At 37.1% G+C, this 24,068-nt stretch overlaps 1 protein-coding gene across 1 annotated transcript in view; it reads left to right on the top strand.

Moving 5' to 3' along the window:
• TMEFF2 (transmembrane protein with EGF like and two follistatin like domains 2) overlaps positions 1-24,068 on the top strand; it is a 277,909-nt gene that overhangs the window by 198,909 nt on the left and 54,932 nt on the right. The window contains exons 6-7 of the mRNA XM_027563245.1: positions 21,704-21,852; positions 22,769-22,828. Of these exons, the coding sequence (XP_027419046.1) occupies positions 21,704-21,852; positions 22,769-22,828 (209 nt within the window). The remainder of the gene's footprint in view (positions 1-21,703; positions 21,853-22,768; positions 22,829-24,068) is intronic.

Raw genomic sequence — 24,068 nt, 5'->3', positions numbered from 1 at the left:
ATCCCATTCAGTTCCCTGTAGCCTGATACCTCTGTATATTTCTAATAATGTTTTTTCCATTTTTTGGTTGCATCTCCTGGCATATGGGAACCTAGCTCCCTGACCATGGATCAAACCTGTGCCCCCTGCAGTAGAAGCACAATGTCTTAACCACTGGACCACCAGGGAAATCTCTCTAATATTTTTTTTTTCTAAAAGAGTTAATTTGATTTAATGTATCAACCCATGGAATTCTATCCTCTTTGGTCCATGTATGAATTCTTTCTTATGATACGGCCACCACTCCAAAAACTGGTAGCATCATCATTCTCCATTTAAAGTAATCTTTAGAATTTATAGGTTAAAAGCGAGTATTTTCCTGTGTGACTCAAGGTCTGGTATAGATACATTGGCTCATCTCTGTACAGTCCTTATATTTAGCCGACATTCATTTTCAGTGTCTTGTCCTGTGAAACTTTTCATTATCTCTGACTGCAAGCATACACTGCAGTTAGCTTGGGCTGACATGGTGATTGCTTGAACTATGCCACTGTGTTATGATACAGTGAGACAACACCAGCATTTTGTGACACTGGCATTATGCTTCAAGGAAAAGAGGACGGACCCGAGTCTCTCAAGCTAACTGACAGCTCCGGTTCTACCTTCCTGAATATGATACCAAGTAAAATGGTGTGTACCTGCTCATCGAAAGGAGCTGCCTTCTAAATGTCACATTTATTGTTCAAATTGTTTGAGCTACTTATTTAGAGAATGCCATTGTTTTCTGCATTTACATTATTTTTTTAAAAATACAGTAGTCCTTTTATTTAGTGTAGATAATTTGAACAATATTCCTTCAGAGTATATTATATTTAATAGGCTTGTTTTCTGCTATTTAAAAATATTACCAAAGGATGATCAGTCTTTAGCCTTTAAAAAAATAGACTAACATTTTACAATTCAGCCACAGTTTTGGTCTTTAATCATAGATTCTTTCAAAGGGGCACACATATTGCAGAATATGTAGCCAAATGGAACAAGTTCAGAATTAGCATCTAAAACCCTGTTTTAGTTCTTACCATCCTGGCAAAGAAAGCATCTGCAACTGCCTCTAGAATGCCATGCAGCCATTTCAATGTCCTTCTGTCAACAAAAAACATTCCAATGACATGTCACAGATATAAATTTTCTATTTAACTTTTATAAATCATTTCTGTAGATAAAACTTTATATAACAACGTATAGCCCAATCCCTAATATTAACTAACCACCACCCTAACAGCATGCTGTCTGCCCGGGCACAGCATACGTGTTATGAAAGCAGAAGAGCACTGCTGCCTAAGAAATCTTGCTAAGCAAAGGGAGGTATTGTCTGCTTACCATTTGTTTTCCTTCTAACCCGCACTAATGCAGAACATACCCTCTGACTAATAGTCTCCAGGAGCCATAGTCAAAATAAAGACAATGGCTGGGAAAAGGCAACACCTTTTACTCCAAAATATTTATGCAGTATTTAACATGTCTTCTGATTCCAATTCATGATTTAGTAATAGCTGCATATAAGCCATAAATAGATATACATTTTTCTCCTTGTTCCATCTAAATACTTGAATCTACAGAAAATACTTTGAACCAGTACAGAGCCATTTATTCAGTTTTCAGTAGCTGCTGCTGCATCTTTGAAGTGAAATAGATCTGTTGATACAAGTATAATTGGAAGTTAGATCAGAATCATCAAATGATCAAATTACTTAAATTAGACACATACTGAATTACCTAAAGATGAAGAAACTGCTTGATTGGCTAAGGCTTACAGCAGACAGTAACCTTCAATCATTTTCTACCTTTGCAGTAAACACTGACATATTTTGAAGGATAGGTGATATAAAGGATAGCAATAGCAACAGTTGGTACAAATTAAATAATCATTGAAAGAAACAAGGCTGATTGAGTTTTTGTTCAGAATAAGATTCTGACAGAGAGGAAATCTAAACCATTTAGAGCACCTCGATGGGAAAAAAAAAAGATTGAAATGATATTATATGGATTGCAATGCCCAAAAGGCACAGAGATAATGAAAACATGAATTGTATGAATTGCATGTAGCCAGGGACTGTCAAGCTATGGGGACTATTACCATTCATACTAATTATTGAACATTGATCCTTGGGATACAATATTCATCATTATGTTTAAAATAACCCAGTCCACATAACAGGGAGATTTGGGTCCATTTTTCTTTTAGGCAATTAAATACTAAAATGTCTAATATCTTGTACATGGTAAGTACTCTATTTATTCAGCAAGTATTTATTGCACATCCACTACAAACTAAGCATTTAACAAAAATTAATAAATATTTATTGTACATAAGAATGAAGAAATGCTTTTCTTGATAATTGAAGCAAAAAATATGAATTCATCAATTAACTACATAATTCAAATAAAAACTTTGTCTAAACCACTAAAATAGTACATATATACATATATAAGCATATTTGAAATCAGATATGTATTCATTTATTTGCTCACTTATTCAACAAATATTTATTGGGTGCTTATTATTTGCTAGATATTGTTCTAGGCCTGAAGAATATAACAATGAACAGAACAGACTAAATCTCTTTCTACATGTAGCATATATTGAGGTAGAGAAAACAGACAGTTTTTAAAAATCAAGTATGTGATATAATGTTAGGATTCAGAAATGGAAATGCTGATGTTGATACTGTGGTCAGTGAAAGCGTTTCTGAAAAGGTCATATTTGAGTCATGCAAATATCTGAGTTAAGAGCACTCTAGACAGAGGGAACAGTAAGTGAAAAATTCTGATAGCACAAACTTAGTTGGTGTGTCCTCAGAACAATAAACAGTCCAGTGTGGTTGGAGTATGGAAAGGGCAGAGAAGACTGATAGGAAATGAAATTGAATAGGTAGCCAAGGGCCAGATCATGTAAAGCTTCATAAACCATGGTACAAACCATCAAATTTATCCTAAGCTCCATGAAAAGACTTTGCTGGGTTTTAAGTAAGGAAATGATTTGATCTCGTTTACATGTTTAAAGCATCACTCTGGCTGTTCTGTGAACTGACTCTAGGGAGGCAGAGTAGAAACAGAGAGAGTAATTCAGAGGCTCATTCATTTCCCTGGTGATTTAGAATGTATGTACACTCATCTTTAGCTGTCTTTTAATTCCTAGCATTTTAGTGTCCTAATTCTGAATTAGCCTCTCCTTTTTTCTATTATCAGAGAAAAGAATTTTTAATTTGTATGTAATTTTACTAATTTCTTTATACTTTGTCATTCCAATTCATAGTGTGCCACATAAATGTACTTATTTTGAAAAAAATAAAAGATATATAATAATAAGTGATAACATTTTGAATTCAAAGAAATGATAATTTAGGTTGCCTAAGATAGAAGACAGACGGCTTATTAAATGGATGGGTAAAATGGGTAAGGATAATTTAAATCCCTAATATGGGCTTAGTCACTCAGTCATGTCTGACTCTTTGCAACCCCATGGACTGTAGCTCTCCAGGCTTCTCTGTCCATGGGGGTTCTCCAAGAACACTGGAGTGGGTTGCCATGCCCTAAATCCCTAACATAGACTGTATGAAATATATAGTCATAATAAAGTTAAAATAGTAAAAATATTGCCAAGTTTCAGATAATAACTTACGATCAGATCAGATCAGATCAGACCAGTCGCTCAGTCATGTCCGACTCTTTGCGACCCCATGAATCCCAGCACGCCAGGCCTCCCTGTCCATCACCAACTCCCGGAGTTCACTCAGACTCACATCCATCGAGTCAGTGATGCCATCCAGCCATCTCATCCTCTGTCGTCCCCTTCTCCTCCTGCCCCCAATCCCTCCCAGCATCAGAGTCTTTTCCAGTGAGTCAACTCTTCACATCAGGTGGCCAAAGTACTGGAGTTTCAGCTTTAGCATCACTCCTTCCAAAGAAATCCCAGGGCTAATCTCCTTCAGAATGGACTGGTTGGATCTCCTTGCAGTCCAAGGGACTCTCAGGAGTCTTCTCCAACACCACAGTTCAAAAGCATCAATTCTTTAGCTCTCAGCCTTCTTCACAGTCCAACTCTCACATCCATACATGACCACAGGAAAAACCATAGCCTTGACTAGACGAACCTTTGTTGGCAAAGTAATGTCTCTGCTTTTGAATATGCTATCTAGGTTGGTCATAACTTTTCTTCCAAGGAGTAAGCGTCTTTTAATTTCATGGCTGCAGTCACTATCTGTAGTGATTTTGGAGCCCAGAAAAATAAAGTCTGACACTGTTTCCACTGTTTCCCCATCTATTTCCCATGAAGTGGTGGGACTGGATGGCATGATCTTCATTTTCTGAATGTTGAGCTTTAAGCCAACTTTTTCACTCTCCACTTTCACTTTCATCAAGAGGCTTTTGAGTTCCTTATGATAGCCCCAGTATTTGTTATAGTCAATACCTTGTTGGTTTCATTAAAATGATATTTCTCCTTAGTGAAAATGAAAGTCACTCAGTCATGTCCAACTTTTTGCCACCCCATGGACTCTACAGTCCATGGAATTCTCCAGGCCAGAATACTGGAGTGGGTAGCCTATCCCTTCTCCAGAGGATCTTCCCAACCCAGAGATCAAACTCAGGTCAGATTCTTTATCACGTGAACCACAAGGGAAGCCCAAGAATACTGGAGTGTGTAGCCTATCCCTTCTCCACAGGATCTTCCCAACCCAGGAATGGAACCAGGGTCACCTGCATTGCAGGCAGATTCTTTACCAACTTAGTTGAGTTAACAGGGAAGCCCTTAGAAGAGTTCAAAATAGTTGTTTTTACAAAACATAATGTATTCCTATAGTGACCACTTACTGAAAGAAAAGTCCACATTTGATTATGTAGTTTAAAAAGCCTTCTGAGATGAAGCCAAGAGCAGGACCATTTTGCACAACCATGCTTAAGAATAGAAATGCAGACATTTTAATTAGAATAAAAAGAATAGCACCGTTAGCAAGTAACTCTAGCATGAAAAAATAAATGAGAGCAAAAGAATTCAATGTGACTTTATGCATGTTGCTACATGTACCTTAATCTTAAATCTATAAATTGAGTTTGTTTCTACTGTGAGTAGAAATAGGTTCATCCATCATTTCATTTATATTGTCTCCCCATATAAATACATTTACATCATCTTACAGCTGGTCCCATCACTTCATGGCAAATAGATGGGGAAACAGTGGAAACAGTGAGAGAGTTTATTTTCTTGGGCTCCAAAATCACTGCAGATGGTGATTGCAGCCATGAAATTAAAAGACGCTTGCTCCTTGGAATAAAAGCTATGACCAACCTAGACAGCATATTAAGAAGCAGAGACATGACTTTGCCAACAAAGGTCCATCTAGTCAAAGCTATGGTTTTTCCAGTAGTCATATATGGATGTGAGAGTTGGGCTATAAAGAAAGCTGAGCACTGAAGAATTGATGCTTTGGAACTGTGGTGTTGAAGAAGACTCTTGGACTGCAAGGAGATCCAACCAGTTCATCCTAAAAGAAATTAGTCCTGAATATTCATTGGAAGTTCTGATATTGAAGCTGAAACTCCCATACTTTGGCCACCTGATGCAAAGAATTGACTCATTGGAAAAGACCCTAATCCTCGGAAAGATTGAAGTCAGGAGGAGAAGGGGATGACAGAGGATGAGATTGTTGGATGGCATCACCAACTCAATGGACATGAGTTTGAGTAAGCTCTGGGAGCTGGTGATGGACAGGGAAGCTTGGCATGCTACAGTCCATAAGGTTACAAAGAGTCAGACATGACTGAGCGACTGAACTGAACTGATAGACAATATTTTAAAAACACGTTTTCTACATTTCTGTCTTGAATCTTTCCATGTTCTAAAAGCAAATTTCTCTGCTAGATGGTAAGCTCCGTGAATGGCAGGGATTTTTTTTTTTCTTAAGTACTATTAACTGAAAAAAAAAAAAAAATGCACAAGCTGAAAGTTGAAAATTACATTTTATTCGATAGACTTACTGTGGACATAGCCCAGAATAAGCCTCTCTGATGACTCTAAGGAACTGTTCCAAAGAGTTCAGGGAAAAGCCCGGAAATATAGGAACTTTTGCTGAAGAAAAACGCAAACATGTTGAACATGGAAAGACTACTGCTAATTAAAAAAAAAAAAAATAGTCACCCCAAGTTAATGACTTTAGTGCCTTTCTATGTATGGGAAAAATGAAAGAATTTGATCTCATAGAAATTATTCTTTTGATATGTATCTTAACTACCTAGGGCCAGCATTTTTTTTTCTCCACCCTGAATTCCACTCAAGGCACACCAGTAGTGGGGGGTGGGGAGGGTGCTGCAGTGGCTGATGGCTTAATGGCTTGATGGTGGGCAACAGGAGTAGCTGATCAGAATGGCAGGCAGCATTCTTTGTTTACTAAAATGGCATGTAATATTTTTTGTCCACAGTACTTAGGTTCTATGCACAATGTTAGTCGCTCAGTCACCTCCGACTCTTTGCAACCCCGTAGACTGTAGCTCACCAGGCTCCTCTGTGGGGTTTCCCAGGCAAGAATACTGAACTGGGTTGCGATTGCCTTCTCCAGAGGATCTTCCTGACCCAGAGATCGAACCTGGGTCTCCCACATTGCAGGCAGATTCTTTACTGCCTGAGCCACCAGGGAAGCCCTACATATTGCTTTCTCTCTCTTGTTGGCTTAAATATTTGGAGAGAAAGCAATAAAGAAAGAGTAAAAAAGTAAGGAAGAAATGAAGGACAAAAATAACCAGGACTACAAAGAGTAGGGGTAGGAGTGACAAACTTGTTTTTAGCATTACTCAATACAATGGTATTAGAATTTCCAAGATGTGTAACATTTCTGGAAAATCAGATAAATAAGCTAATGGCTTATATATTTTAAGAATTCATAAAAGTTTAAATTATAAAATCTATAAGACAGTGCCAAGTATCTCATCTTTAAAACAGAATATACTAGATATATTATCTGTTGAATTTCTTCTTTAAGCAAAAAACAAAAAAACAAAAGACATTAGTCTTGTACTCCAAACATGGCAGAAGAAACTCAATTTATAGATTTTAGATAGATATACATGGCAAATAGTTCTTTTATCCAATTGATCAAAGTTTATTTATGGATGATTAGTTAGGTGTAAGTAGAAAGATAATGTGGTGATGGCCAGCCTGAAATGAACTAAACCAATTTAATACAAGATGAATTAATTCCTCATGAGCAAGTGAGGCAACAGAACCTGCCATGCAACAAATATCATATGAAGTTATTTTCATTTGTTTTCCACTTATACCCTCAGGCAACCTTTAGAGATAGGTGTTATTATGAGCCAGGAGTTATTTTCCACATTTTACAAATGAGTCAAGTAAATTACAAAATTAAGATTTTTTAACTCAATGGCATATGATCCTGCAGTCCCACTCCTGGGCATGTATCAAGAGAACTATAATTTGAAAAGATACATACACCACAGTGTTCACTACAGCACTACTTACAAAACCCAGGACATGAAAGCAACTTCAATATCCATCAACAGAGGAATGAATAAAAAAGTGGTACATATATACAATGGAATACTACTCAGTCATAAAATGAGAATGAAATAAGCCATTTGCAGCAAAATGGTTGGCCCTAGAGATGATCATACTAAGTGAAGTAAGTTAGAAAAAGAAAGACGAATACCATATGGTATCACTTATATATGGAATCTAAAGTAGGACACAAATAAACTTATCTACAAAATAGAAACAGACTCACTGACATAGGAAACAGACTTGTGGTTGCCAAGGAGGGGGCAGGGTGGAGGGATGGATTGTGATGCAAATTATTTTTTAGTGGATGGATAAGTAACAAGGTCCTACTGAATGTGCAATATAGGAAATATAGGAATATAGGAAATATAGAAGTATAGGAAATATAGGAATATAGGAAACTATATTCAATATCCTATGATAAACCATAATGGAAAAGAAAAAGAATGTACATATAACTGAATCATATGCTATGCAGCAGAAATATACACATTCTAAATCAAATATACCTCAATGAAATAAATTTTTAAAAACATTTTAACTCAGGTTTATTGTTCATTCAATAAGCATTTATTAGGTACAGATGACTGGCTGAGACCTTAATAACAATATACAAATGTCCATGGTCTTTCCACTAAACTTTGGGGAGACATGACACAGGACAGAATGGAGAGCAAGTGAGTAAGGCTACAGATGATGAAACAGCCAGCAACATAGCAGAGGAAATAAACACCCCCAGGAAGAAAGCACTCTCAGATGACACAGAACATAGATGGAGTCCTGGGCAGTTAGGAATCACTGAGTAATTCACCAATTAGAAGAACATTAAGGAAATGTTGAAAAATCAAACAAGAATGCTCATTCATTGATTCAACAATTATATGTAAAATGTCTACTATCTGCAAATCACTGAGTTCGAGAATGCCAAGTTCATTGAGTAGAGGCTTTAACAGAGAAGACACTGCAAAGACTGGGAAGATGGTAGGAAATGAGGATGTGCTAGATAAACAGAAGTGCTAGGTAATACAAATATAAGAACACAAAGTATCAGAATTTTAGAACTGACCACTGTAGATATCATATTTAGTCAGCTGGACAGAGGAGCCTGGCAAGCTATAGTTCATGGGGTTGCAAAGGATTGGACATGACTGAGCACGCTTGTACACATGTCCTCCAGTATCCTGTGGTAGATGCCCAGCAGCTAGAGAGCAAGAATGCCAAAGGCCCCAGAGTCCTGACTCCTGGCACAAGGTTCCTTTAATAACCTGGCCTGATTTCCGGAAGCCTCTATGGCTCTGAGTCCCAAACAGGAGGCATATGTTTTCATTTCTAATGTGAAACAGGAGACACTAGTTTTAGGGAAGATGAAAAATGTTTCATCATGAATACATGGGAGAGAATCAACAGAGGGAAAAGAATGAGAAATGATCCTGTCAGAGAGGTATCTTCAGTGCAGTAAAGGATTTAGAAGTTCTCTTGCTACAAGTCACCATGGAAACCACCTGTTAAAATTCTACTCTTCTTTAAAGTTCTAGTTCAAGCATCACCTTCTCCGCGAAACCTTTCAGGATCCTCCAGGTAGAAATCATTGTTTCTCCTCAATGCTCTCAAAACATTGTTCATGCCAACTCTGATGATGCTGTTTTACGGATACTTTTTTCCTCATTTCGTTGTGATCTCTGTTACCATCTAGGATCACATGGGTCATCTTGGTGTCTCTGATGTTTAGCCCAGTGCCTGGCACCAAGTAAATGCTCAACTATGCATGTGAGGTTAGACTGAATTCAGTGAGAGCCATGATAAATGAAAAAGCATGTGCTTAGGAATAAAAGACAAACAAAAACAAAACAAAAAAGAGGGGCAGTAATAGTTGCAGCCTTCCAAACATCTTTAACAAGAAGACCTTATCAGGAGTTCAAAGCAGGAAGTGTTTACACATCCTGTACCTTTTTACCTTTTAAAGCTTAATCTGTTTGAGAAACTCGGAAGCATTCTTATTTCAAGGCAAAACGTTCAAACATTTCTACTTAAAGTCCTTCATCCCTGTGGTTTTTGAATAGCTCACGACTATTCCTGGCTGCCAACGCTGCCTACAGCCCTGTTTCAGAGCATCAGAACTCACCGGCAACACTGCAGGAAGTCAGTGAAGAACGTGGCTTGGCTGTAAACTTAAATGCCACCATGGGTTGGTGCGTTTAACATTTCAGGGGGTGAACAAGTAAGATGAGAGAAGCAGAGAAGGACAAAGATGATTCCCTTCCTATGACAAACTTGGCTTGAAAGTCATTTTTATTCAGACATAAGAAGCTCAATCTTAAACAGTTGTTATTTACAAAGACACATTTCAATCCACTGGAATCTCTCCATGCTCATATTATTTTTTATGTGGCTTAAACAATTTAGAAATAAGTTATCTAGATCTAAATCAATGCAACAAATATTTGCTAAGCTTGACATTTAAGCAAAATGTCAAATTTAATATTTTTAATTTCATTTTGAAACTATCAAAAATATAACACATGTGCATCCACCACCTAGTTTTAGCAAACTTACTTTACCATATTTGCTTTTGATCTTGAAGACATTACAGGTAAAGCCATCTTCCTTCCTTAATCATATTTCCCATCTTCTCTTTTCAGGGTTGGTGTATAGCATCCTTATGAATATTGCAATTATATTTTTTATTCATCAAATAATGAAATTTATGATAGCATAATATGTATTAAATATTATTTTAGAAGCAAATTTAAATTAAGTGACCCTAAAATTAATAAGTGAAAGATAAAAGATGATATAATCCTAACAGGAGATCATTTGATACAAGTTTTAATTATAAATGTTGTTAGTTCATGCCAGCATAATTTAATCGCCACTTTATTTTTACACTCAATTATAAGAGTGTAAACTTTTGTGGACACCATTCTAGAAAATACATGTAGCAAAAACACTGAGAATTAATTTCATGAGGAAACACTGCAAGTATACAAATATCACCTTATTTTCTTATCTTTATATCATAAGATCAATAAAACTAACAAACTTGTTGGATAGATATTTTATTCCTCCTATTTATCACTCATCATTCATACACACATACTTACTACTCTTAGCTTCTTAGCTCCCTGAGAGCCAAGTAAAGGGAAACATATTAGGTGTTAAGCTGACATTACCTAATAAAAGGAGATATGCTCAGATCAAATAAGACTGCTTTTTTTCTTTGAAAAACATATTATGAGTGTCCTTATAGGAAAATAAATAAAAATTAAATAAACAAATGAAAATCACCTGAGCAATGTATGGATAGTGTTTTCAAACTAGCAGTTTTACCACAATGCAGAGCTAGTTTTCATTTACTCTTTCTGATATCTCATGGATTAAATCCAAGGGCATGATACCAAATTGCAGGTTTCTAGAAAATCTAGACGGTAATGATGTTGATGCATATTTACTCCTGAAAGTCTCTTGGCAAATGAAAGCATACCAGAAGGCCAGTCTGTAAAATAGAAACATGAAGCCACCTCACTGGCTGAAGTAGGGGTGGGAATCTCATAGCGGGTCCTCAAGGAAGGTACTGGAACACTCAACATGGATTGCGACAGGAAGGAGTGAGTGGGAATTCAGTCTATCACGTTATTCAAATGAGAGTTTTTTCATCGTATTGTGTTTCCTTCCAACTTTTTATTCTGAGGTTTTCATGCTTTCTTACTTTGTTGTGTACTAAGACCCATCTAGTCAGAGCAACCACGCTTCTTAGTAATCAGAGTCACCCTTGGTTATTGAATATGTTTTCTAGCTTAATGAGCAAGAGCATACACATGATGCTAATGAGGGATTTTTGCTTCAAGATACTTTTAAAAATGTATATGAGTAAGAAGAATTGTTTGCTCTGATTATTTTAAGATGTAAATGCAGCTGCTTCAAAAAGGAAAAAATAATACTGAGAAAAATGCAACTGTGATACATGAAAATGGATCACGAGTTAAATCCTGCTCCAGCTACATGGTATACACTGCAGAGGGGCGTGGGAGCACTCACAGCCTTGGAGGGAGCCTTGTCTGCCTTGTCTGCTCGCTGAGGCAGTGGCATTAATATATATCTGCTGCCACAGTCATCTTCAGTCAGTCCTGGAATCAGGCAAGACTATACGTTCATACAAGGAGGAATTCTCTAAACTGCAATGAAGGGTGTTTCCATGATATCTCCATCATGATAGAACCCTGTTTGCCTCTGTCCCAGGGGCAAAGGAAGAAAATTGTCCCCACCAGGAGAAGAAAGAATGCCTTCCTGAATCCCACACCCAACTGCCTCCCTGAGCCTGGCTGCTCTTCTCCCAAGTTTCCGATTTGGAACAGAACTCAGGTCAGGAAAAAAAAAGCAGGAAAGCATAGAGCAGGAAAGGCATGAAGGTAACATTTTCACCTTAGTGCTTTGCTATAATATGCCTTAAAGATCAAGCCCTGTTGATCCTTCGTTTGAGTGACTACCTCACTCCTGAGCCTTCCTTGCTAGTCCCTTGAGCTGATAGCAATAGCCTGGTGACTAGTCCCCCTGCCTGTGCTCCACTACCATCTTTCATCATGTTGACCTTCTCATCACCATGTGTCAAAAAGCTTTCTGGACTCCCCATTGCCTAGAAAATAAAGACCGCTCTTTGCACTGGAATTGAGGCCCTTTATCATCTGACTATAGAGAGTTGGACTCTCCCACTTTTATTGGGAGGAGTTCACTCCAATCAGACTAATTTATTCCTGTTTCTCCAACACCTGGTGCACTGTCTGCCTCCACACATTTCCCCATGTTGTTCACTCCATCACAGTTCTGTTAAGTCCTACCCATCTTTTGAGATAATCCAGTTTCCATGGTATCCTCCCCAGTGAAAAAATATTAGTCACTCAGTTGTGTCCGACTCTTAGTGAACCCAAGGACTGTAACCTGCCAGGCCCTTCTGTCCATGGAATTCTACAGGCAAGAATACTGAATGGGTTGCCATTCTCTTCTCCAGGGGATCTCTTCCCAACCCAGGAATCCAACCCAGGTCTCCTGCATTGCAGGCAGGTTCTGTGGACTTCTCTGGTGGTTCAGACAGTAAAGCGTCTGCCTACAATGAAGAAGACCTGGGTTCAATCCCTGGGTCGGGAAGATCTCCTGGAGAAGGAAATGGCAACCCACTCCAGTATTCTTGCCTGGAAAACCCCATGGATGGAAGAGCCTGGTAGGCTACAGTCCATAGGATCACAAAGAGTCAGACACAACTGAGAGACTTCATTTTCACTTTCTTTACCATCTGAGCCACCTAGGGAAGCCTTATCCTTCCTGTCTTGTGAGCATTAAACCTGGGAGTCATGTGGAAGTTGGAGCTAACTATCTGCCACAGGGGACCCCTCCAGAGTTTCATCTCCTTTCTCATCATGCCATCTTGGTTTTACTTGATGAATCAGTCCTTCTGATTTCTCCACCATGGATGTTTTGGAATCAGTGCATTTAATCACCTGTCCCTGTCACCTGAAACTACACACATAGCACCTAAAGCGTGTGGGAGAAGGTGTGTAACTGAAGCATGTACATTAATCAAGAATATTAAATTGCTTATAATGGAATAAAAGAGAAAGAGAAAAAGGGTGTGGCTGAGATTTCTCAGAGACTATGCAAGTTATCTGCCTTAGAAAGAGCCAAGGAACTTGCTTAAAATGTTGATTTCTGAGTCCCATCCCAGATGTAAGCATCAGAATTTCCCATGACAAATCTTACACTAAATTTGGAAAAATCTCTTAGTGTTACAGGGTAAGAAAGAGCATTTACTATGATTGCAACTCATCACAACTGCACATCAGAATCACCTGTGGCATTTTCAACAAATACAGTTACCTTGACCTGATATCAGACCTCCTAAGTGAAAATCTTTGGGTTGGTGCCCAAGGTTGAACTATTCCACAAGAGGTTTTGATCTGCATCCAGGCTTCATATCACTAAGTCAAGAAATTAATGATGACCAATACTTATTAGGTAATTACAACTTCTAGAAATAGTATTAGGCAGTTTATGTACATTTATAAACTATTTCCATAGGTTTAGGGAAGTTAAGTAAGTAGTCCAATGCCATAAATGTAGTAAGTGATCAAGCCTCAGTTCAGTTCAGTTCAGTCACTCAGTCGTGTCTGACTCTTCGCGACCCCATGAATCGCAGCACTCCAGGCCTCCCTGTCCATCACCAACTCCCGGAGTTCACTCAGACTCATGTCCATCAAGTCAGTGATGCCATCCAGCCATCTCATCCTCTGTCATCCCCTTTTCCTCCTGCCCCCAATCCCTCCCAGCATCAGAGTCTTTTCCAATGAGTCAGCTCTTTGCATGAGGTGGCCAAAGTACTGGAGTTTCAGCTTCAGCATCATTCCCTCCAAGGAAATCCCAGGGTTGATCTCCTTCAAAATGGACTGGTTGGATCTCCTTGCAGTCCAAGGGACTCTCAAGAGTCTTCTCCAACACCACAGTTCAAAAGCATCAATTCTTCGGCACTCAGCCTTCTTCACAGTCCAACTCTCACATCCATACATGACCACAGGAAAAACCATAGCCTTGACTAGACGAACCTTTGTTGGCAAAATAATGTCTCTGCTTTTCAATATGCTATCTAGGTTGGTCATAACTTTCCTTCCAAGGAGTAAGCATCTTTTAATTTCATGGCTACAGTCACCATCTGTAGTGATTTTGGAGCCCTGAAAAATAAAGTCTGACACTGTTTCCACTGTTTCCCCATCTATTTGCCATGAAGTGATGGGACCGGATGCCATGATCTTCATTTTCTGAATGTGGAGCTATAAGCCAACTTTTTCACTCTCCACTTTCACTTTCATCAAGAGGCTTTTGAGTTCCTCTTCACTTTCTGCCATAAGGGTGGTGTCATCTGCATATCTGAGGTTATTGATATTTCTCCCGGCAATCTTGATTCCAGCTTGTGTTTCTTCCAGCCCAGAGTTTCTCATCATGTACTCTGCATATAAGTTAAATAAGCAGGGTGACAATATACTACCTTGACGTATTCCTTGTCCTATTTGGAACCAGTCTGTTGTCTCATGTCCAGTTCTAACTGTTGCTTCCTGACCTGCATACAGATTTCTCAAGAGGCAGATCAGGTGGTCTGGTATTCCCATCTCTTTCAGAATTTTCCACAGTTTATTGTGATCCACACAGTCAAAGGCTTTAGCCTCAGTTAAACACAATTTGATACAAAATGAGCTCCAATGTCATTATCATCTACCTTTATTATTTTAGACATTATTTTAATACGTGGCCATCAGTCTCTTTCCCAAAATTCTGACATCACCTAGGGAAAGGGTTTCTCAGCTTGGTTTCCCTTCAGTCAGATACTCATTGATATGGCTATCTGTAGTTCTATACTTTTCCTCAGTTCTTTTAATCTAACAGGCCAATTTCTGTGCTTTAATCCTTATAAATAGATTGTTGTGGTTGTTTAGTTGCTAAGTCGTGTCTGACTCAGTTGTGTCCCCATGGACTGTAGCCTGCCAGGCCCCTCTGTCCAGGAGATTTCCCAGGCTAAAATACTGGAATGGGTTGCCATTCCCTTCTCCGGGGGATCTTCTGAACCCAGAGATCAAACCCACATCTCCTGCATTGGCAGGCAGATTCTTTAGCATTGAGCCACCTGGGAAGCCCCACAGATAGACATTTATAGGAACTGAATCTTTTCTACGTACAAGAGAAGCCTGGTCCCCCTCCTTGTAATGCCGGGTTACGTGTCTGGAGAAGGGCATTGCTTCTTCCTCCTAGGTTTTAAAACAAAAAGATTGCCTTTCTCAAACTAAAAAAAAAAAAAAAAAATTGGCCCAAGCTCACATACGTCACCTGAATAACAACACAGTAGACTTCCTCATCTCACCTCCCAGTCAGCACTTTTCCACCCTCTGTACAGAGGGTTAACTTTTTAATGAATTTTCACACCTCTTTGGCTCATTTTTGCCCACAATTCAGTTGTTCCTGTAGTTTCCTTACAGGTAAAATACTTATAATCAAGTTCCATCAAAAGGAGTGACATGAAAATTGAATAAATGCATGTAAAGTATCACAGAACTCTTGAATGAAAGGTACACACTGTTTTTGCTGTTACTAATACCATGCAGCTCATCCATTACAGTCCTGACAGAGGACACTGATGGCAGCTCTGACCTCATTTACTGGCTGGGCCAGAAGGGTTCTGCGTCGTAACCTCAGAGACAGACAAGCTCCAGGGAAACAAACCAGTCATGGTCTGAAACAGCCCCGAAATCACGGTCACTGCAATGCAACTAACTGTAGATCAAAACCTCTTGTGGGATATTTCAAACTGATTAAGAGTGTTGTATGGTAAAATTCTGAATGGACACCAGATCAAGGACCTTGGGAGAGGAATAAGTGACAGGCATGTTTAATAGATGAAACAAAATCTAGTGAAATTAGAGGGCAGCCACAAAGCAGACACATGAATAAGTAATGTGCTACCTGGCAGCACTCACATCCTCTCACTCTGGTGGATGATGAGTCGTTCTTAAATACAGTGGGAAAGGCTTGTTTAACTTATTTCAGAACATCCTTGTAAGAGGCGTTTCAGGAGAGTTCTAAATTAATGTCAGACACCCCAAAATATTCATGGGGTAATTGTAAATGTATGTGAGTTGTCTTAGATAGCACATTTTACTTAGTATAACTTAGATTCTTCACTCCATCAAAGGATCTTTTAAAATTATTGGATGTTTCTCTTCTTTCTTGCTAAGCTAGGTTTTCAGCTAAGGTTTTCAGTCAATGTTAATTTTCTTTGAAGGACTTTCAGAGGGGAGTATTTCCACATAGAGACCCCTGAAATTATTATTTTCAAGTAGGGCTGATTCTTTTTCTTTGTAGCCTAGAAGAAAAGAGATCTATGTAATCGCAGTGTCAAAGTGTCAAAAGACTGAGATAGGTTAAAAAAAAAAAAAGGAGAATAAAAGAAAACACAAAAACCTTAAAGGCATCCATGCAGTCCTCAGCCTTACAAATTCTTGGCTCATATTAAATACTTGTGACATGCTATAATTAACCAGTTACTCCTCTCAGAATGAATAATAATGCAATTATTTGCCAAATGCAGGGAAGAAGGGGTAGTTTCTGTTTTTAAAATGTTCGCCTTTCATTTTTTTCTTTCTATAGAAAGAAAAATCCTGGATTAATTTACATAAGCTGTGAAAGCACAGAGTGACCTGCATTCTCACCATTAATACGATAATTCTGTCACCTTTTTTATCAGAGTCTTATATTTTTCAATAGTTTGAATCATCACTAAACTGACAAGTCACATCCGTATTCAAATGGCTGTTAAGAACTGCACCCAAATACCACAAAATATAAGTAGTAACCTGAAAACATCTTTTTATATTATAATTGGAATTCTATGCCATTGAAGTGGCTAAGGGCTAATGAGGGCTCTGTTTCCTTTGTCCGTGTAGACACAAATAAAAGAAGGGAGTGAACCTTAGTTCTTCAAGATCCTACTCCTTCCTTAGAGATTCCATGTGCCAAGTAGCACAAAGTTAGGTGAGAATTTATCTGAATATAGCAATGGTTCTCTCTCCTATGTGTTGATGTCTAGACAATGACTATTTTCTTTAATTTTTTCCACCTCCATCCTACCATTATCTCAGTAATTCATTCAGCAAGCATTTATTAAAGACTTGCTGTGACACACTGTCCTAGGTACCAGGTAAAATTCAAAAGTAAAAGAGACACATTTCCCTTGAGAAGGTTGCAGAAAGGTAAAGATATGAACTAAAGAATAGGCACATTAACGATGTAGTCAACATCACCAGGCAGCCCCCTCTCCACATACATACATACACAAATTCATTCACTTGCATAAATAGACAAACCCCCCTTGTGCCATGAATATGAGCTTCTAGAACTTCCAGACTCTAAGTTTTGAAGCAGACTTGCATTTAGTGCTAGATTTTGTCATTTCAGTAGAGTCATTTCATATGTGCCTGTCTCTGTGTGTTTTTCTGTGGAGCCACCTTTATATAGGGTTTCCTTAAAGATAAAATATTCTGAACAACTGATGCCTTAAATAATCAGATTCATTGAATACATCTCAGTTACTCATTCTAATACCAGATGTTGTTCAGAATTTTTTAAAACTAATAGTCTCTGACATATTCACTAATTCACATACTCACTAATAATCTCTGACAAATCACTTGTTTGAGAAGACAGAGACTGAGTCAACATGATTTAAATTCATAAAATCATGATAAATATTCCAAAAGTAGACATAACTGTTTTTTCAAGCCTTATTCATCCAGAGTATTCCTTTAATTAGTTAACAGCAGGAATTTGGATCTTTTTTGTTTTTCATTGTACTAAACAGTATGTAGAACAGTGCAGGTTTTGGCATCAGACTGCCTGTATCTGAAATTAGGTTCTTCTCCTTACAAGCTGTGTGACTTCTCCAAGCCTACATTTTCTTATCTGTAGGACAAAAATACTGTGTGCTGTGCTTAGTCACTCAGTCGTGTCCGCCTCTTTACAACCCCGTGGACTGTAGCCCATCAGGCTCCTCTGTCCATGGGGATTCTCCAGGCAAGAATACTGGAATGGGTTGCCATGCCCTCCTCTAGGGGATCTTCCCAACCCAGAGATCAAACCCAGGTTTCCATATTGCAGGTGGATTCTTTACCATCTGAGCCACCAGGGAAGCCCAAGATGGAGATAGTAACTACCTCATAGAGATAGAAGGATAAAAGGAGTAATAACATATAAAGCATATAACACTGGGACAGGCACTGTCATTGAATAAGCTATTATTATTACCATTATTCTTAAATTCAATTGAATATTCATTGATTTCAGTGAGGACATTTAATATTTGGCAAGAAAAATATTTATCAGCTACCGTATGTCTACTTTTATGGCAGTAGAGTGATGAGAATTTGGATTAATTTTATCCTTTCTTTAAAAATATAAAATCCTTTTGCTCTGTTCGTTCATTTCACTTATGTATGTATTGAAACCACAGTTACTAAAAGTTTAGTGTATGTGAAAGGTCTTGGGCAGGGCAGGAACACAAAGATTAGCCGCTACTGATAAAAGTCAAAATGGACTTTAGAGTTTGAGACTCTGATCCTGGAATCCTGCATGGTCTTCTAACTAGTTAAGCTTAATATACTTAGGTACAAAAAATATAGTAAATAATAATAATGTATTCAGAATTCATTGGTTTTTAATAATGTAGAAATATTAGGTCTTTTTAAGCCAATCCCAACATTTCCTTTTCCCTGATCTACATAGTTTTTAAGCCATTTCAGCAATCAACGAAGCTTCTTCCACTTATTCAAAGAAAGAAAAATATTCTCCATAGATTTCAAATTTCCAATTGATACTGAAATTCATGAGCAAATTGATTATACTCATGCATTTATTTAACATAGGCAAGGCTCAAAGAGGACAGAGGAAGGAGGGGAGGTATTATATAATGACACTGTGCAGTAGAGAAAAGATGAGTGTAACCCATGCTTGCCTGAAGCTTATGGCAAAACTCTTACCTTACTTTCACCTAAAAGAGTCTAGGTCCTCCTTTTGAGATGAGAATAGAAATGCCAAATGTCTGAACTTTTTTTCTTAGGCATTTCCTGAAAGGCTTTATTTGTGGCAGCAAGAGTGAGGAATTTCCAAAGCGGAAACAAACCTTGAAAGGATATCCCTGAATGAGCAATGCTGGAAAAGGAAAGGGAAGAAGGTATCGGCAGCAAAAAGTCTATGGGACTAATATCAGATCAGTCAAAGGGAAAAAAGAAATAGCCCACTGGAAAACAGTGTTATTGTTAGACTTTCCAAATAATTGTTTAATTTATTTGTACTATGGTTTAGTTGAGTTCTTCACTGAAATGTTGAATCTGGCCAGTTCAATTCAACCAAATTTTATCTTTCCATCTCTATTCTCATTTGCTATTTTGTTATGATATCAAATGGATTTCTGAATTGCCAGTCTTTTTTTTTTTTTTTTTCCTGGCAAGATTATATGTGATGTACATCCCTGAATTTCTTTGTATTCAACTTGGAGAAACCTGAAAATCCCTTGATATAATACCTAGTTTGTTCTAGATGTTCATAGGTTCTCACATACCTTCTTTTCTGTTCTGCTGCTGCTAACAGATAATTATTTCAGTGTCTTTCAAGGGGATGGTCTCTAGAGTCCAACACAACAATAGTCAAAACCTCAACTCTCCTCAACATAAATGAAGCTATCTTTTAAAAAATACAAAAATCTGTCCCCTTTCCTCTTTATTGAGAACAAGCCTGAGCTACAGTCACTTCTCCCAATTCTTTATCACAAGGACCAAAAGCTCTTTGAACATGTAGCAGCTCCTGATCTCAGATTTTTCAGATGCCAAGAATCAGCCAAAGAAGCAATATTGTGATCCCAGTAGCTGTCATCATGTAGCACCATCATGGCCAAGGTAGGAACACCGCTCTCAATGACTTAAGCATTAGAGATGGTTGCCATCTCTCTTATTTGTACCTAAGTGAACTATTAAAAATAACCAACTGTTCCTAGAATAATTCTCTTATTAAAAAAAATAAAATAAATGGATTAGCACATTATCTGCCAACATTTTTAACCAAGATCTAGGTAATTCTGATACAGATGGTTTCAAGACTACACTCCGAGAGACACTAGTGTGTAGACAAACCCTCTCTCACTCAGTCAACAAACCAATCAAGCAGTGATTGGCAGGAAATGAGTCTGATGCCAGGCTGATTAACTAAGAATACAGAACCCTAGGCTTCCCCCTGCCCCAGATTTAAAGGGGCCCAGAAACCTGCCTATAAACGACTATGTTTAAAAGTTTTCCAGGAAACTAATACACAGCCTGTGGTGGGCAGAAAGGATTGTATTTTAGTTTAACACATCTGTGGGGGGTCCTTGTTCCACAGTTTACTATCTCTCTGACCTTATGTAATATCATTGGTCTGTAAAATGGCTGTTTCAAAGGTTAAAGAAAGCAATGCGTGTTCAGAACCCAGCATGTTGTCAGCTGCTTGTTTTTGTTATCCTTACATCCTATGCTCAGCTCCAAGTAAAATATACAGAAGTGAAATGTGTGATTCATCACTTCAAGAATCTTATCATCTGTTTAGAAAAGTAATAGAAATATTAATAAAAATTTTAAACAGGAGTTTATATTCTAAGGCAGTAACATATTTGCACATATAAACACAATATTCTGAGTGAAAAAGTAGATTGTAAAATACGGTGAGTTACAAGGACATAGGAAAAATCCTAAGAAGCTTGCTTTAAAATATCTAATTCTCTTAATTCAAGTAAACTAATTTTCATTAATTCACCAAATTTTTATTTCTATTAAGAAATCTATTAAAATCATGAGTGATAATCAACTTATTTAAAACAGAAAACAGAGAGAGTAGTATGTATTTGGGAAAGAGTTTAATGGCACAGGCTACAAGGGGCCCGTGAAACCCCTAAAATATTATGCACAGTTGTTTACATGAGTACAGTGCTTCTGAGGAGAGGTCTATACCTTTCATTTGATTCTCAAAGGGTTTGATGATCTCCTCTAAATACTAAAGAACACTGACCATTCCTGTTTAGCACATCTTATGTGTATCTGCATATACGCTGAAGAAATTTAACTCCTGATTGCATTCCAAATAATCTCCATGTATACATTCTCTGAAATGTCCTCTGAGTCATTTTCCTCAAGCTTTCACCATTCAAATATCCTGAGAAAAGAAGTAACACAGTAGATTTCATTTAAGGAAATTGTAAAGCAGAATTTCATGGCTACTTCAGCCTATTCAAATTCTGCAGGCATCAGCAGGGAAGTTTATGTACATATTTTAAAAGTTCCAGTGGCAGAGATTAACTGATGATTATTTTCTGAGTTTCCCCTTTTTTATTTTTTATCCATTGCTCAGTCTTTTGAATTATTTTAGATTAGTTCTATGTTTCTTTTCATCTCAGGGAGAAGAGTGAAGGAACTTCCCCTGGAAGGATACAATTCAATTTTGCCAACTTGCATTTTGCCAACCTAGCAATTCTTCCTCTTTGTGTTTTATTTATAATGTGGTAACAACACCATTGATGTTGCACATTTTATTTCTCTCTCCCTTTAGGTGTGTGTGCAACATTGACTGTTCTCAAACCAACTTCAATCCCCTGTGTGCTTCTGATGGGAAATCTTATGATAATGCATGTCAAATCAAAGAAGCGTCATGTCAGAAACAGGAGAAAATTGAAGTCATGTCATTGGGTCGATGTCAAGGTAATACTCACACCAAAATTCATTTTAAAGAATATCTTTAGTCTTTGCATGGGCTTCCCTTGTGGCTCAGCTGGTAAAGAATCTGCCTGCAATGCGGGAGACCTGGGTTCGATCCCTGGGTTGGGAAGATCCCCTGGAGAAGGGAAAGGCTACCCATTCCATTATTCTAGCCTAGAGAGTTCCCTGGACTGTATAGGCCATGGGGTCACAAAGAGTCAGACATACTGAGCGACTTTCACTTCACTCAGTCTTTACATAGTAATGAAAAGTGGAGATAATCCTTTATTAGGCAGGGACTTCATTTTTGAAACACAAGTTTGGTTTACAATGGACAGTAAATTTTACTGTAACAATTGTGGTGATTATAGGGCCTATTGGCAATGGTCCATACTTTTTTTCTGTATAATGGCACTGCGTCTTCACAATGCCATCAACACTGAGTCCAATATTCAAAAAATTGTAGGTACACTCCTTGAACAGGGTAAAAAGAAAGTTAAACTCATTTTTAGCAAAGAATATAAAGATTTATTGTATAACATTGAAATCAAAGCAAATCACACCATTGTTATATATTGAGCCAATAGAAATATTTCAAGTACATTTTTATAATTGGGATGTCCCAGAATGTTCTATTTTGTTTCTTGTTCAGAAACAAATATTTTCTTGGGTTTTGATTTGTTATTCTTTTGCCCAACTTATCTCAGTTATAGTTTGAAACTTTTCCTCGCCCTAAGCATTAGAAAGCCTATATCTTTCTATTTGTCAGTCTTAAACAGAAATTGATATTTTAAATCTGTTTTGTATAAAGATTACTTAGAAATATATTTGAAAACTCCTTAATTGTAGTGAAAATACTGTTAGACAGATATCTGGGTAACAAGTTAATCAATCTTTATTGTTAATTTTTTTAACACAGATAACACAACTACAACCACTAAATCTGAAGATGGGCATTATGCAAGAACAGATTTTGCAGGTACATAATATTTTCCACTTCAAAATATGAGCACTGCTATTAAAGAATTCTGAGGTATCATTATTTACCATTGATCCTAAGTTGATCTTGTAAGACTCCTGACATGGGCTAGTCTTCTCTTACTTAGTTCAAATTTTCAATAGATAAGATTGAATTTTTGTGGAAGCAAATAAGATACTTTTTTTTGCAGTTAAAGCAATTGTCAAAAATGTCAGTAAGACATAATTAACTTGTTTTGACAGTGCAAATGGTACAAATGACAAAACATTTATCAAATTAATGGGCATCAATGGAAATTAATGCAATTCTTGGTGGTATATTGTAATTAATGCAAATGTTCTAGTTTGAATTTTTATAAAAGTCAACAATAAAGGAGTCTTCTAGTCTCTAAAAAAGCTGGAAAGAAAGGACATCTATAAATAGCAATACAGGCTGTCTTTACTCTGATGCAAAGTTTAGAAGGTATGGTTAACTTATTTCAAAAATAATAAAATAGTTTACTTAGAAACTAAAATGCAAAATTATACATTTATAATTTTATAGAGTAAAATTATACTCTGACACATGCAAAATTATAAAGCATTTTATGCAGAAATGTAAATCTTATTTAGCAATTATAGAATATTATTCTAAGGAATATTTTTGCCTAATATAGTTTGCTTGAGTGAGAAATAATTTATGGGTATTCAAATGTGATTTTTAACAGATTCTTACATTTCATAGAAATTTAGGATAAAAATATAATAAAATTATTGATGTTGATAATGATATGTCGTTTTTTTAAAACAGTTTTTCATTTAGTTATTAAATATCTATAACTAGATTTACGGCTAATATCCAATGGAAAAAATGCTTAAGAAATATGGACTATTATTCACTCTTTTTGAAACTGTATTTCCTTTAGCACTATTTCTGCCAGTATATTTATACACATAATAAATCTTGATGAAATTTTTAAAAATTAGATGTTTTACTTATAGATACTTCAAACATCTCAGAATTTGGAAATAATCATTCTTTTTAAAAATTTTCCATTTTACCTTAATTTTCAACATGTAAATAAATATTTTTGTGTGCTAGTAGTCTAGAATTATCATGAACAATGATCCATGGAAAAAGACATTAGTTCTACATAGATACTATATAGCAATTTCCAAAATGTCCAGGAGACCTATTGATACACGTTCCTTGAAAAGAGGAGTCCCTGGTCAGTAGTTTGAGAAGATCCCAGATAAACAAA

This window comes from Bos indicus x Bos taurus, chromosome 2 (genome assembly GCF_003369695.1).
Source record: "Bos indicus x Bos taurus breed Angus x Brahman F1 hybrid chromosome 2, Bos_hybrid_MaternalHap_v2.0, whole genome shotgun sequence".
In the NCBI taxonomy this organism is placed as follows: Eukaryota; Metazoa; Chordata; class Mammalia; order Artiodactyla; family Bovidae; genus Bos; species Bos indicus x Bos taurus.
The sequence above is the reverse complement of the archived record's forward strand: the minus strand, read 5'-3'. Positions and strand labels throughout refer to the sequence as shown.